At 41.0% G+C, this 13,493-nt stretch overlaps 1 protein-coding gene across 6 annotated transcripts in view; it reads right to left on the bottom strand.

Annotated features, from left to right (window-relative positions):
- Positions 1-13,493, bottom strand: part of CADPS (calcium dependent secretion activator) — a 504,169-nt gene that overhangs the window by 217,825 nt on the left and 272,851 nt on the right. For all 6 annotated transcript variants that reach the window (XM_054976243.1, XM_054976241.1, XM_054976242.1 and 3 more), the window contains exons 9-10: positions 11,838-11,904; positions 769-877 (exon numbers count right to left, since the gene is read on the bottom strand). In XM_054976243.1, the coding sequence (XP_054832218.1) occupies positions 769-877; positions 11,838-11,904 (176 nt within the window). The remainder of the gene's footprint in view (positions 1-768; positions 878-11,837; positions 11,905-13,493) is intronic.

Here is a 13,493-nt window from a genome sequence, read left to right as displayed (position 1 = left end):
TTAGCAGTGGGAGTAGGCCTGCATACAATTCCCAGAAGCTCCTGGGCCGTTTTGGCACCCTTTTTAGCCAATCAGAACACAGGGGGCTAATGCTATATAAGTCTGGGAGGGGGGGGGGGGAAGCCTGTGTTCTTTCTCCCAGGGAGCAGGCCAGAGGAGGTTTCTGCTAGGGGGAAGAGGCCCTCATCCAGGTAGGGTGAGAAGAAAGGCCTGGCAGACAGAGGGACAGTGAGTTCAGTCACGCTAGAGCCTTTTGCTTTCACCCATCTATTGTTGCTAATGCACCTTGCTTGTTTGTTTGATATTAACTGACCTCCTTGTAAATAAATCCTTTTGTTTGTTACTCTGCTGGGTCCTCACACCTGCTCATCAGCTCAAAGCTGGAAGAAAGAATGGTGCCACTTCTCTTTTCTCAGAATCAATGATATCAATCTTGGGATAGCTATGGGGGAAACTTTTTCTACTCACTTCAGCAGTCAAGTAATTGCCCATGGCTATGATTTAGAGATTGCTATGGATGGGAAAGCCTAGACAGTTCTTAATTATATGGAAGAACGTTGCACTGAAATCAACAGGAGTTATCTCATAATATAGCTAACACCAGAAGGCTCACTAGGATACCATTTAAGAAGAAACCGCCCTGTAGCATTTATAAAATCAGAGTTATACATCACAGGACACAGGAAAAGAAAGCAGCTGTCATCAGGTGGTCCATAACTTTTCAGCAAACAAACAAACCAAACGGTACCACACAACTATCTTGTGTACCTGGCTGTGGGTCCGTGTAATCCACTGTGTATCCATCAAGTTGCAGCAGCTCTTGAGGCTCAGCTTTTTTCTCTCGGTAACTGCACATGGCAAATGTATATTGGCTAACCTGCAGAAAATCATAATGCTTAGCATCCAGTGAGTAGAGCAGAATTTTCTGAAGTGGTAGCATTTGCAAATAGTTGCACATTCACATTTTATCTCAGATGAAAAGCTAATACGTGAAATCTCTGCACTGTCACAATCTGGGATCCTATCCAGTCTGTTTTCTACAATATGATTGCACACATTTTTGTTCAATGGACACAGACTCTTCATCTTAAGGGCATAAAGCAAGGCAGCACTGCAGCCTCTTGACTGGCAAATGCTTCTTGGAATGTTCTTTTATGCACCGCAGCCTTTTGATGGAGCTCTTTGGGTTGGAACAAGGGAAGCAAATTGAACTGGTATGTATTGGCTAATAATGCAAGCAACTTGTGATCGGAGGATAAGAGCCGCTTACAAACAAATTTCACAACTAGCATTCTAAGAGCCAAACTAGGTGTTCCCTAGATCCCAACACATTTCAAACCATTTGCTCTTCAGTAGGGGAATATAGGATAACTTGTAAACCTGATCCACCAAGAGCCACTACAAGAGAGATTATTGTAAATGCTAGCTGGTAGCAGCTCTTTGTAGGCATATTTGTCTCCTCTATTTGTTAGAGTTTTGCCTTTTCTGACTTCCAACAGTATGGCATAACCACACATTACATCTTCCCCCAGGTCCACACAATCCATGTGTGTTTGTGAGTTCCCCACTGGGGATTCAATTCTCAGGCAGAGGGGGTTGATTTAGATTGGGACCAGAACACACAAGGAGAAGGGGCTACTACACTTGCCCACCGATCTCATTTACCCAACCTGAAATAGCTTGTGGGGGGTATTTGTCATGCTGGGGGACCCTGGAGAACTGATGTGGTACATGACACTTTTCCTAATGGGGCATACAGAGTTCACCAGGGCCATTTCAGGTCAGCAAAACAGCATGGAAAGAATTAGGACCCTCTCCCCACACACCATGCTTCTGATTATTACAAATATATATGGGCTCATATATAGGGAGATAATCCTTCATAGGTGACATAGCATCCAGCTTTTTTGTCCCTTGCCAAACTACATTTGGTTGCCTACACAGGGCATCCAAGACAAGGCAGGGACAGGGAATATAAATAAAATAGATTTTTATTTCCTTATTAATGAAATTATTGAAATACACCATATTTTACAGATGACGTTTACGTCTCTGTGCTGGTTTCAGGTTTCTTTTTCAATAACCATTTTTGAAAATGAAAGATCTGATGCTTTGAGAACTCTTTATCATTCATTTAGATAGTGCCGGAGTGACACACTGTCAGAAACAATGTGAGCTAAATTGCTAGGTGCCAGTCATATTAAAGCAATCTGAAAACCCCACAGATCTGTGCAGTGGTTGTCGTTGGTCCTGTAAATGGCAGCTCTTGCTCCTCTGAGTTACCATCGATCTGCACGCCATGACACATTCAACGTCAAATTTTTGATGGCAGCCTTTTTATTGGCTGCAGGGTCCTTTGACATTGCCTTTAGGTGCCCATCAGGCCGCATCAAGACCCAGCTTGTACTTAACATTTTAAAAATCAGGATGGTATAGAAGTCTGTTAGCAAGCAAAGGATTCTCCCGTGCTCTAGGCTAAGAACTTACAGGGAAATTTACTGTCAAATGATTTCAAAATGACTTTGTTAAGGTTGTGTCACATTCTGGATTCCTTACATAATTATATTGGTTTAGACATTTCCTTGACCTCTGGAGAAAACTTTGACTTGCGATGGTTTCTTAACATTCTTGTATCAATGGACTGCGTTTGTCATTTTGAAGGAATAAGAGAAAGATGGAGGAAATCCCCTTAGACACATGTCATCTGACTGTATGTGAAGAGTAAGATTCAGGTGCGGTAGCACTTTAAAAATCAACCAGAATTCCAGAGTTTGAGTTTTTGAGAGTCAATACTCCCAAATGGATTGGATGTAAGTATCTGCCAGCCGCAGAAGCAAAAGATCCATGAAGCTTCCATTCAAACTACATAGAAACTGCTTCCATGGGCAAAAATGCATGTAAAATATATATATTCACATCCCTTGGTACTACAGAGAATAAAATGCAATTAAATGCAATTAAAGTGGACGGTTTAAGAGATTTTTCAAGCAAGCCAGGATAATTTAATGATATGCCGCCCCCCACTGGCTTACAATAAGTATTACCACTTGCTTGCACACCTCCATCCCATAACTTCCTAATTTTGCTTACCATTTTCACCATTCTGTGATACTCCACAGCTCAACCCTCCCCACCATTTCTGTTAAAAAAAAACATCCAAGGGAAGGAGATAAACTCATTTTTAGCCTTGTCTTTCAGTAGAATTCTTATAACACATCTGGGAACCCCCATTCACTCCTTACACCAACCAGTGTATCATGGTTACTTTTTGTCTCATGGATTCATTATAGCCTTGTGCATGATGGCTGAAAAAGTTTTCCCAGAAGTTTAGTAGTTACGGGGGTTCTACTGATATGTCTCACCAATGAAAAAAACAAATGAAAACCAGTTATTCCAAAATCAGTTGGAAATATCCTTTATGACAGTACACAGTTCTAACCAATCATTCCAGTCAGAGCTTTGTTTGGAGTGAGTCTCTCCAGCACCCAGCTCTTTGTGGGTGGAAAGAAAGGTGGCTGATCTTGTGTGTATGGGGAGAGGTTCTCTTTTCCCTCTCCAAAAAAATAATCCCTGAGCCAGAAACATGTGGTTACTTTTCATGCCAACCTCAACAGTTATGAAAGTGCAGCTCTGTATTTAAAAAGATAATTGATCTATATCCTGTTAAATATTAATTGGTATGTATGTAATTTCTGCCCTGACCTGGATAACTCAGGTGAGCCTGATCTCATCAGATCTCGGAAGCTAAGCAGGATCGGCCTTGGTTAGAAATTGGATGGGAGACCAGTTGCAGAGGCAGGCAATGGCAAACCACCTCTATTAGTCTCTTGCCATGGAAATCCTAGCAGGAGTTGACATAAGTCAGCTATGACTTGAGGGCACTCTCCACTCCACATAATGTCTAAATTAATTTTAGCAGTGTTTAAATGTAATCAAAGAAGACAAAATGCTCTCTAAGAGTATGGTGGAGCAGGAACGTATCTCACTTTCCCTGAGATCCTTACACTCATTCTGACCACTCCAATCCATTGCCTTTTCCAAGCTTCAAAAAGTTGGCTACCACCTGTGCACATTTTTCTTGTCTCTGTGCCTCCTCTAGTTCTGAGAGAAGTTCATGAGACCTTTCCTCCTTAGTTTCTCCCGTCTAGATAGTTCAGCCTGCACCCATTTTCTGTCCCAACCTTATATCTGCAAGCAGATGCTCTTTCACTAAGAACATCTTCACCTGAGCACATCGTAGTTTCCATTGCTCATCGGGGCAACATTTTTGACTGTACCTCATGCTCCCCTTCTCCTGCGTTGACTGCCAGGATGACACAGCTACTTGCCCACGACTGCACCTTGACTCTTTCCCCTCCTGACTCCTTTACTCTGTTCCCTAGCATAAGCCCTGTTCCTGCATCCTATTATCTTGGTATGGTTTGGGTATCCCCAGTCTCTCCCCAAGGTACCTTAATCCACATCAGTCTATGATCCTTTGTGTCCCATTACAACATTGTCCTCAGTCAAGTCAAGAGTGTATCAGATAGTATGTGTAGAGCAATCATGAAGATACTGACCTCCTATATGCAATATGTTGCTGCCACCTCCTGGGCAAACCATGGAAATTATAACTCACGATCTACAGCCTCTGACTCTCAGATACTTGAGCAAAACTATCAGTTCTGAGCATGGTGTAGAATAAAAGCAGAAATTACATGTCCAATGGCTAGTCATTTTTTATAATCTAGCATTAACATTTCATCAGTGTTTCTCACTACTTACCATAGCAATTGTTTTCTGGAAGAGAATGTTATCTACATTTGCAAATGTATTCTTAAACTGGGCCCTTTTCACACTGCTTACCTGCTGCTGCAATGATGCAAAATATCACACAAAAAACGCGGAACATCGCATTTTCTCACATGAGATTTGCGCGATGTCATGCAAATCTCGCACGAGAAAACACGATGTTCCGCGGGTTTTGCGTGATATTTTGCGTCGTTGCTGCAGCAGGTAAGCAGTGTGAAATGGGCCCTGCTGTCTCTTTTTAATCACCTTTTCAGCAAAAGAGTTGACCACCAAAGTAAACTAAAAATTGAATTCATCATCACTTCAAAAATTCATGATTTTGATTCATCTCAACCATTTAACATATAATGAGTTTGCTGTTACTTTCAAACACCTGGTATATCCCCAAACCAGTTCAGACACATTCCTTGCTGATATTTCATGAATCCTGATAAATGAAATTCATTCATAAATATTCCACGAGCCACCATTTTCACAATACAATGCAACATTTGCAAAGAGGATCAAACTGTTTCTAGGGCAGATATGAATTTATGCTTTAGCTCTCAGATTTTTTTTTGTCTGTGTCTTCCCTTGTGCAGTAGAAAAGTGTTGCTCCACTCAGGTTTCTGGGGGAGGGTTATTCAGTTTAGGAAGTCGACTGCATCTTGTATTGACAAATGCTGCTCATGGTATCAGGGAGCATGTATGGCATTGCTCTTTTTTCCTTTCATTTATCTTCCTCAGCTCCTGGAGGTGGGTGGGCATTGGTGGAAAGTTGGGAGTGGGGAACGATGGAGGTGAATGGAAGGATGAAGTAAGTAAGTAATGGGGCAAAGTAAGAAAAGGGGAGGGTAAAGGACTTGTCTTCTTTCATTTGCCCCCTTCTACTCTTTGCAGGGCCTGTAACAGCAACAAGGGAACTGCAGGGGAGGGGGTGAGGCCCCTTCACTCTTCACAGGAAGTGAAGATGGGAAAATGGTGGGGATAGCACCTCATGTTCCAATGACCTCCAGAAATTTCTATGGATTGGACTGTTCATGAACAGTTTCCCATGTAGGGCTGCACTGGGACCCCAGAGATGAATCTTGAGTTCTAGTACTGAAAGGACGAACAGTTCTCTCTGTTCTCCACTTATTCACAATGTTATACATCTCTGTCATGTTCTCATGTTGCAGTATTTTTCTCTAGGTCAAAGAAGTTCAGATTCTTTCATATTTCCCTTTAGAAAATTATTACAGTTTTTCTGTTTGTAACTTTTCCAGATCTATGATATCCTTTTTGAAAGGTCACTAAATTTTATTGTACATAGTGTTCTAAAGGTGGCATAAATGGAATTGTACTACTGTTGTCAAGGAGAGCCTCTGAGATGCCCCTTTGCTTTGATCTTCAATTGTAGCAGTGGCTGGTTAGACCATCTGCTGACTGGAATTATTGACCATGACTGCTGGGCAATTGAGGAAGTGGGGTATACAGGCTCTTAGCAGCAGCCACTGCAAGATTTTTTAAAAAATTTTTTCTTAATTTATACCCCACTGTTCTCCCCAATGGGGACCCAAAGCAGCTTACAACATTTTCCTCCCCTCCATTTTGTCCTCACAACAAACCTTGTGATTTAGGTTAGGCTGAGAGTTTGTTACTGGTCCAAGGTCACTCAGCAAACTTCCATAGCAGAGCTGGGAATTGAACCTGGGTCACCCAATGTTGTCAACAGCATACAAGCTGATTGGCTGGCAGCCTCTGATGATGTCAGTAGCCCATGCCAGTCAGCAGTCATGTGCTTACATTATGCTATCATAATAGTCTCCCTCCACACTGCTAGTAAGGACCAGTAATAATCTACCCAAACACCTGGAGAAGTCTTGCTTTGCATGCCACTACCTCACAGACCACATGTGACTAGGCTTTTTGGTGGAGGCACTGAGATTACAAAATGTCCTCCCTCAGGAAGCATGTTTGCCTCCCCTTTTGCAGCTTTCTGGAAGGCTGCTAAAGTCTTATTTGTTTTGTTAAGCATTTGGCTTGTCTTAAGGCTGATGTGTTGCTTTTAAAAACTTCTGCTACCTCCCTAGCTGTTGGTGATTTTATTCTAGGCAGTATTATAGATAATGAGAGAGTTTTTGTTATTGTTGAGAGCAGTCTCAAGGGCTCTGTGTGCCAAAAGGCTGGATACAACTGTTTTATAAATACATAAGTAAAAACCTTTTGCCTCTTGGATCTGTCTTCAGAGGCAGTAAGTGATTCCCACTAGCAAATCACTTCACAACCCATATTCCACCAAGTTTCATGACTCCCTTTGTCATATTTAATAGTTGCCTTATAGTCACTCTATGGCAAGGAAAAAAAGCTTAATTTTGTAGACTTTGAGACTGAAACCAAAATGACATCTTTGTAAGATCAAATACAACTGGGAAAGGTTCTTGATGCATATTCTGCACAGTTATCTAAAAGAATAAAGGATATATTTATAAGATAATAAGTAAGTGATTGGTTTATGATCTTGGATTATTACAATTTTTCACTTACCACAGCAAAACTGCTAAATGTAAAAGCTTCTTGGCTCACTCCAACCAGTTATAAGCACAAGACTGTCTCTACCAGACCCTTCTTGATTTGTGATGCTGTGGACACATTTTCATTCCTAACCTTGGGGTCATATTCTGCCATCACTTTCACACTGCATATCTCAGAATTCACAATGAGGTGAATAACAAGCTTGTGCCATGAAATTTGCATGCAATTAGCATTCTGTTCATCTCAGAGGGCAAATTTCCTACCAAAGTGGTAGGTGATACGCAGGAAGATACATAGCAAAATCACAAGACAACATTGTATCTACTGAACTAACTTTCAAAAAAATGCACACGGATTCTTTTTGACTCATCCCTCTCTACTACCCACAACTAAATGTCTTCCCAAATAATTGCAGCAACCAGCACAGAACCCAGCTTTGCAAGTCTAAGTGAACTATATTTTAAATAATGAAGTCCATGGGGAAAGGCCCACAGCTAGAGCGCAGGGGCTGCATGCAGGAGATCTCAGGTTCAGTTCCTGGCATGTCCAGTTAAATAACAGGTCCTAGGACTAGAGAAATCTTGTGCCTGAAACCAATAAGGACTGCCAGGGTAGACAGTTCAACACTGGATGGTTTTTCTCAGCATAAGGAAGCTTAATCTATAAATGCACGTATTTTAAAACAGAACTGAAGACATGAATAGATTGCTCAGCTTGAACAATTTTTCAAGCCATTAATTATTAAATGGGTCTGAACAGTGGCATCTGTGATTAAAGAACTCGGAGATTAACTGCAACGTCTTCATACTGCAAAGCCTTACTTTAGATTTGATTTTAACAGCTAAGGCTTCCGTTTGGATACATGCCAGCCATTTCTATGTATATGAGTGCACGCATGCTCACTCTGCTGCTGGAAAGGGCCCAGAAGCACACCTGATCCTCTGTCTTCTCTCAGTACACTGGACAGAAGGAGCTTCTGCTTATTCCTGAAAGTGATCTATAGCCATTTTTGAGACAGGCAACACTTTTAAGATAACACAAAAGATTTGTTTTTAAAGCATTTAAAAGCAAAAATCTGTGTTTTAAAAAAACTCAGTTGGGATACTTTTCAGATCTCCTATTTAACTACAGTTTGCAAGCAGTACCTTTGTTTTTTTAGCTGCTTTAGGATTTTTTTTTTAGCTGCTTAAGAATCATGGCAATCAGTCTCTAAAGAGTATAAACAAGAAGAGTTCTAGTACAGTTTATCACCAGTGCTATATAAGTGCTGTCTGTATTTTGTAAATATTCATTTGCCCAACACCTTTGTGAGGCAGGCCACTATTACTTCCATGTTGTAGGTGGAATACTGGGGCTTATGATTTACCATGGCCCCATGACAGAAGTTGGACATGAATGCTAGCCTGATATTTTAGCACATTAACCTGTAGTAGACCCCTCATGCTTCACTGCTAAGCACCAACAGCCTTTGGAAATAATTAACTTTACTTATCTCAAGAGAACCATACAGAGTTGCCAACTTCCTAGAGAAAAAAATCATGCCCCTTAAACAGAGTCTTACAGTGAAACCCTAAGCAGAGTTACTCCAGCCTAACTCCGCTTAGAATAGATCGAGATGGGCAGCTGTGTTTGTCTGTCTGTTGCAGGAGAAAAGAGCAAGAGTCCAGTAGCACCTAGACTATAAGACTGACAAAATTTGTGGTAGGGTATGAGCTTTCGTGAGCCACAGCTCACTTCTTCAGATACCTAAGGGAAGTGAGCTGTGGCTCACGAAAGCTCATACCCTACCACAAATTTTGTCAGTGTTATAGGTGCTACTGGACTTCTGTTTAGGATTTCACTGTTAATGTGTGGAAATGGACCACTGAAGCTTTACAGAACAGAAGTAAATAATATCACCTGGTAAGCCACATTCCATCAAGCCTCTGTAAAAGGGGCAGGATATTTTTTTCTTTAAGTTGCTGGCAACCCTAGAACCTGATGATTTTGAAAATATTTTGCTGCAGATGCTGTTGGATCCTCAGTCGGTGCTAACTGTTATGAGATGGTCTTCGATACCTTTAAGTACCTCATGAGAGCTCGGAGAAGGTGACCCCTTCCAGCAGAAAGGAGAGGGCAGGTATGCACGTGAAGAACCAGTTTTGAATTTTGGAACACACACAGGTGGAAACAGAGAGTGAGACTGCTGTAAGTTGCCTGAAGCATTTGGTTAGTCATGGTGCAGGATTTCTCCCTCACACATGAAGTGGTAGCCCTGCTGCTGTGGTCTACTAGTATCTTTGAAAATAAAGAAATTAAAAATGAAACTTTAGCACTTTCTCCTCCAAAGCATAGTGCTGTCACTGGAACTTCTTGCTACTTGGAGAACTTGACCTATCAATATATTGATTTTGACATACCTCTCTCTTGATATAGATATATAAAGGTTTGCCAACCATTTGCAGCTTAGAAATCAGAGTTGCTCACTTTCTTTCTGGACAACTACAAAAACGTAGACTTAATTCAGACAATCCTCCAAAGAATGATTTATGGATTGTAAATAGACCATAGGGTCATGATCTTCCTCCTCCCTTTTCTTTATTCCTTCTCCGTTAAAATATGGCAGACATAGGTATCAGGGGATGTGCTTCGTACTGGTTTAAATCATTCTCCATGGAATGGACTCAAAGGGTTGTTGCTGGAGACCAGATACCTGCAGTGTGGGAATTATCTTGCCGGGTTCTACAGGGTGCAATCTTATCCCCCAAGTTATTAAACTTCTATGTAAAGCCTTCAGAAGAAATCATTTGTGGAATTGGATGTCATCAAGATGAAGATGACACCCAGATCTATATTTTGCTATCCAAATCGCTTGGCAATGCAGTAGTGACCTTGTATTGCTGCCTGACAGCTGGGGTCAAAGGAGTGAAAGAAAACAAACTGAAACTCAACCCAGACAAGACAGAAGTGATGCTGATTGGAAAGGCAGAATTTTAAAGGACACCGTACTTCCTACTTTTGATGGGGTTCAGTTGACCATTGCAGACTCATTTAAGAGCTTAGGGGTTATACAGGATTCAGCACTGCGCTAGAGAGCAAGTCAATGCAGCTGCAAAAAGGCCTTCATCAAACTCATTTAAGCTTGGAAGATGGTCCCCTTCCTCGACATGGTTGATCAGGCCCCCTGGATCCATGTCATGGTAACACAGAGACTAGACTACTGTAATGTACATAGGTCTCCCCATGAAGTCAACCGGGAGACTCCAGCTGGTGCAGAATGCTGCAGCTCAGTTATTATCAGGAGCTAGGCAGAGCATATACATTACTCCCATTCTACAGTCTCTCCATTGGTTGCCTATCAGTTACTAGGCTCAATTCAAGGTTTGGTCATCACATACAAAGTTCTTCATGGTCTTGGTCCCCCATATCTATGGGACGGCCCCTCTCCCTATCTTCTGCCATAGCAGCTTCCATCATCTGCACAGGGTCTTCTGCAGGTGCTACTCTACAACAGTACAGGCAAAATCAACAGCTTCCCGCATACATGCATTCACTGTGGTGGCTGCCACCTTATGGAAAGGCCTGCCTGAACAGTCAGGAAAGCTCCAACTCTTCCAGCTTTCTGTAAAATATGCTGAACCAAATTATTCAAGAGGCCATTTTTTTACACAGGTAATAGGGCTGTGCTGTAAGGATATGGTTCAGAGAGATGTTTTGGTAAAGGGATGGAGACTGTAGACTGTACTGCAGTGTACTATTTGTTGTTGTATGTGCTCATACCAGGTAATTTCCACATCATTTAATACGTTGTGTTAAATTGTTTATGTTTTGTTTCAGCATTGTTTCAGCTCTGTATTGGATTTCTGTCCCCCTCCCAAATTTCTGTTATCTATACCCTATTGCATTATTGACTGTCCCAGCTGTTGACCATATTGACTTATACTGTGTAATCCTCCTTGAGTCTCAGCAAGAAAGGTAAACTGTAAATAATATAAATAAATAAATTCAAAATAGAGAATTTACACTCCATACAAACTGAAGCCGAAGAAGAGTTTTCCCTTGACACAACCACCGGAATGCTGCTATTTACTTAAAATGGCCAAGCAACACCATTAAATGGTGAATGAACACTTAGAATGACGCTGCTTGAAAATAAGTTTATATATCATATTATCATTCCCATCATTCTTGAAAGCACTCAAAGCACTTCATACATATTGTCCCAATAGTCCTTCCAATAGCCCGCTAAGGAAGATCAGTATTATCCTGTTACTGCTGATGGAAGTGAGCAGTTTTTAGCTGATGGAATAGTAACTTGCTTACCTTACCTAGTAAATAAATGATTTCAAACATGTTGCTCACAGCTCACATTCTTAAGTTGTTTGACTGATTGATTTCAATGGATTTAGAAGGATGCATGTGCTTAAGGCTGTAGAGTTAGGATCCCTTTTCTGTGTGTTCTGTGAAATTTTCTTTTAAAGGGCTAGAGAATTGATATGGTGGCTTACAGGTTTTAGAGTACAACTAACAAAACGGTTCATGCATTAAAATGAAAAAAAATGTTGAAATATTACCTGGACTAGCACAAAAAATCTTTTCTTCCATCTCTTCCAGACATTTTTGCCAATGGCCCACAAATATCTACAAAAGAAACCAAGGCATTTCAGTATGCAACTACAATGAATGAGAACAGAATAATATTGAGCTGAAGGCTACTGAACAACAAAGTCAAGATAGAGTCAAAGATCTCAGCAGGGTGTGACAAGGCTTACTAAATCCTTAGCATCATTAGTACCAGCTTCATGCTTTAAAAATGAATTTGTTTACATGCTGCAAATCTCCAAGACATGGATACTGGTAAAAAGGAAAAATGGATCCCTATGTTTTTTGTTGCTTGAGACATTTCACACCCTTTTTAGACTTGGCTGATATTAGAGAGATCTAGAAAGCTTCCATTTGTCCAAGCATTCATCTTCCCCTCACACAGAAGTTCTGGTTGTCCACACTGTACTATTTGAATTAGGGAACAGTTAGCTGTGATAGATGCCTGTAGGATAATATCTGTGATTTCACCAACCCGCCTTTAAGGAAGAGAGACCACGGTTCAGTTGTAAAGCACATGATCAGCCTGCAGGTTCAATTTTTAACATTTCTAGTTAGGAGAACTGATGCCAATCAGAGGAAACAGTTTTGGGAAAGATGGAGCCAGCGTAAGGCAGTGTAAGGCTGCTTCATAAATTCATCTCAGCTTCCACTACTACTAAAAAAAAATCTACAGCCATTTAAGAACGTTAGAAAAAAGTGTAAAACATTTTTCCTAAGATGAACATAAACATGAAAACATATACTTTTTTAAAAAAGGCAGACTGCCTGCCTGATGTGAGAGGGCTACGGCAAAGCTGAGATCTTCCTTGGCACGGAAAGCAACTTGTGAATCCAAGATTCAGCATGCTGGTGCATATGTCTGTCATGCCCATTGAAAAACAAGAGCTCCTGCTGCAGATGAAATAGCCACTGTGACTACCCTTCAAATCTTATATCTAGGGCAACATGCTAGACCGCCTTTCCTATCAATCACCATCTAATGCAGATAGCTGAAGGCAAACACATTTGAAACCCTGAGGTTTGTAGAGTGTGGACCAGAGAAGTGGAGGATATGAAAAGGGTTAGGGAGCCCCTCTGTCTACCCTTTCTCTCCATATCACCCCCTTCAAAAGCTATAAAAAAGACTATTTGGTTATATTATTTGTGTATAATGTCTACTTCATCCCCCATATGCTTGCTCATTACTCAGAGCCTATACAGATAATTAAACTATTCTGCTACCTCTAAGAAACTGGGGGGAAGAAGAAGGTATCCAAAGACAACTTTTGCACAACTAAGAACATTCTTACTGGAACCAAGTCCTAGACTTATTTTCATGCAAACATGTTTAAGAGTAGGCTGTAAAAGTCACACAGCAGTGACATTAACATGAATGTAAGAATAGGATCTGAGACAGTTTTAATGAGCAAAGCCTAGTACAGAGGCTTTTATAAAGAGAAGGTGTCTAAATAGCTAAGCCAATCATAGCTCTATGTTAGTACTGACATATAACCATCTAACAGTGCAATCCCAGGCAAAGTTACTCCAGTCTAAGTCCACTGAAATAAATGAGTTTAGACTGGAGTAACTCTGCCTTGCATTGCACTGCAGAGATGTTAATCAACCCAAAATGTCACAACATGAAA

This window comes from Eublepharis macularius, chromosome 4 (genome assembly GCF_028583425.1).
Source record: "Eublepharis macularius isolate TG4126 chromosome 4, MPM_Emac_v1.0, whole genome shotgun sequence".
NCBI lineage: Eukaryota > Metazoa > Chordata > Lepidosauria > Squamata > Eublepharidae > Eublepharis > Eublepharis macularius.
The sequence above is the reverse complement of the archived record's forward strand: the minus strand, read 5'-3'. Positions and strand labels throughout refer to the sequence as shown.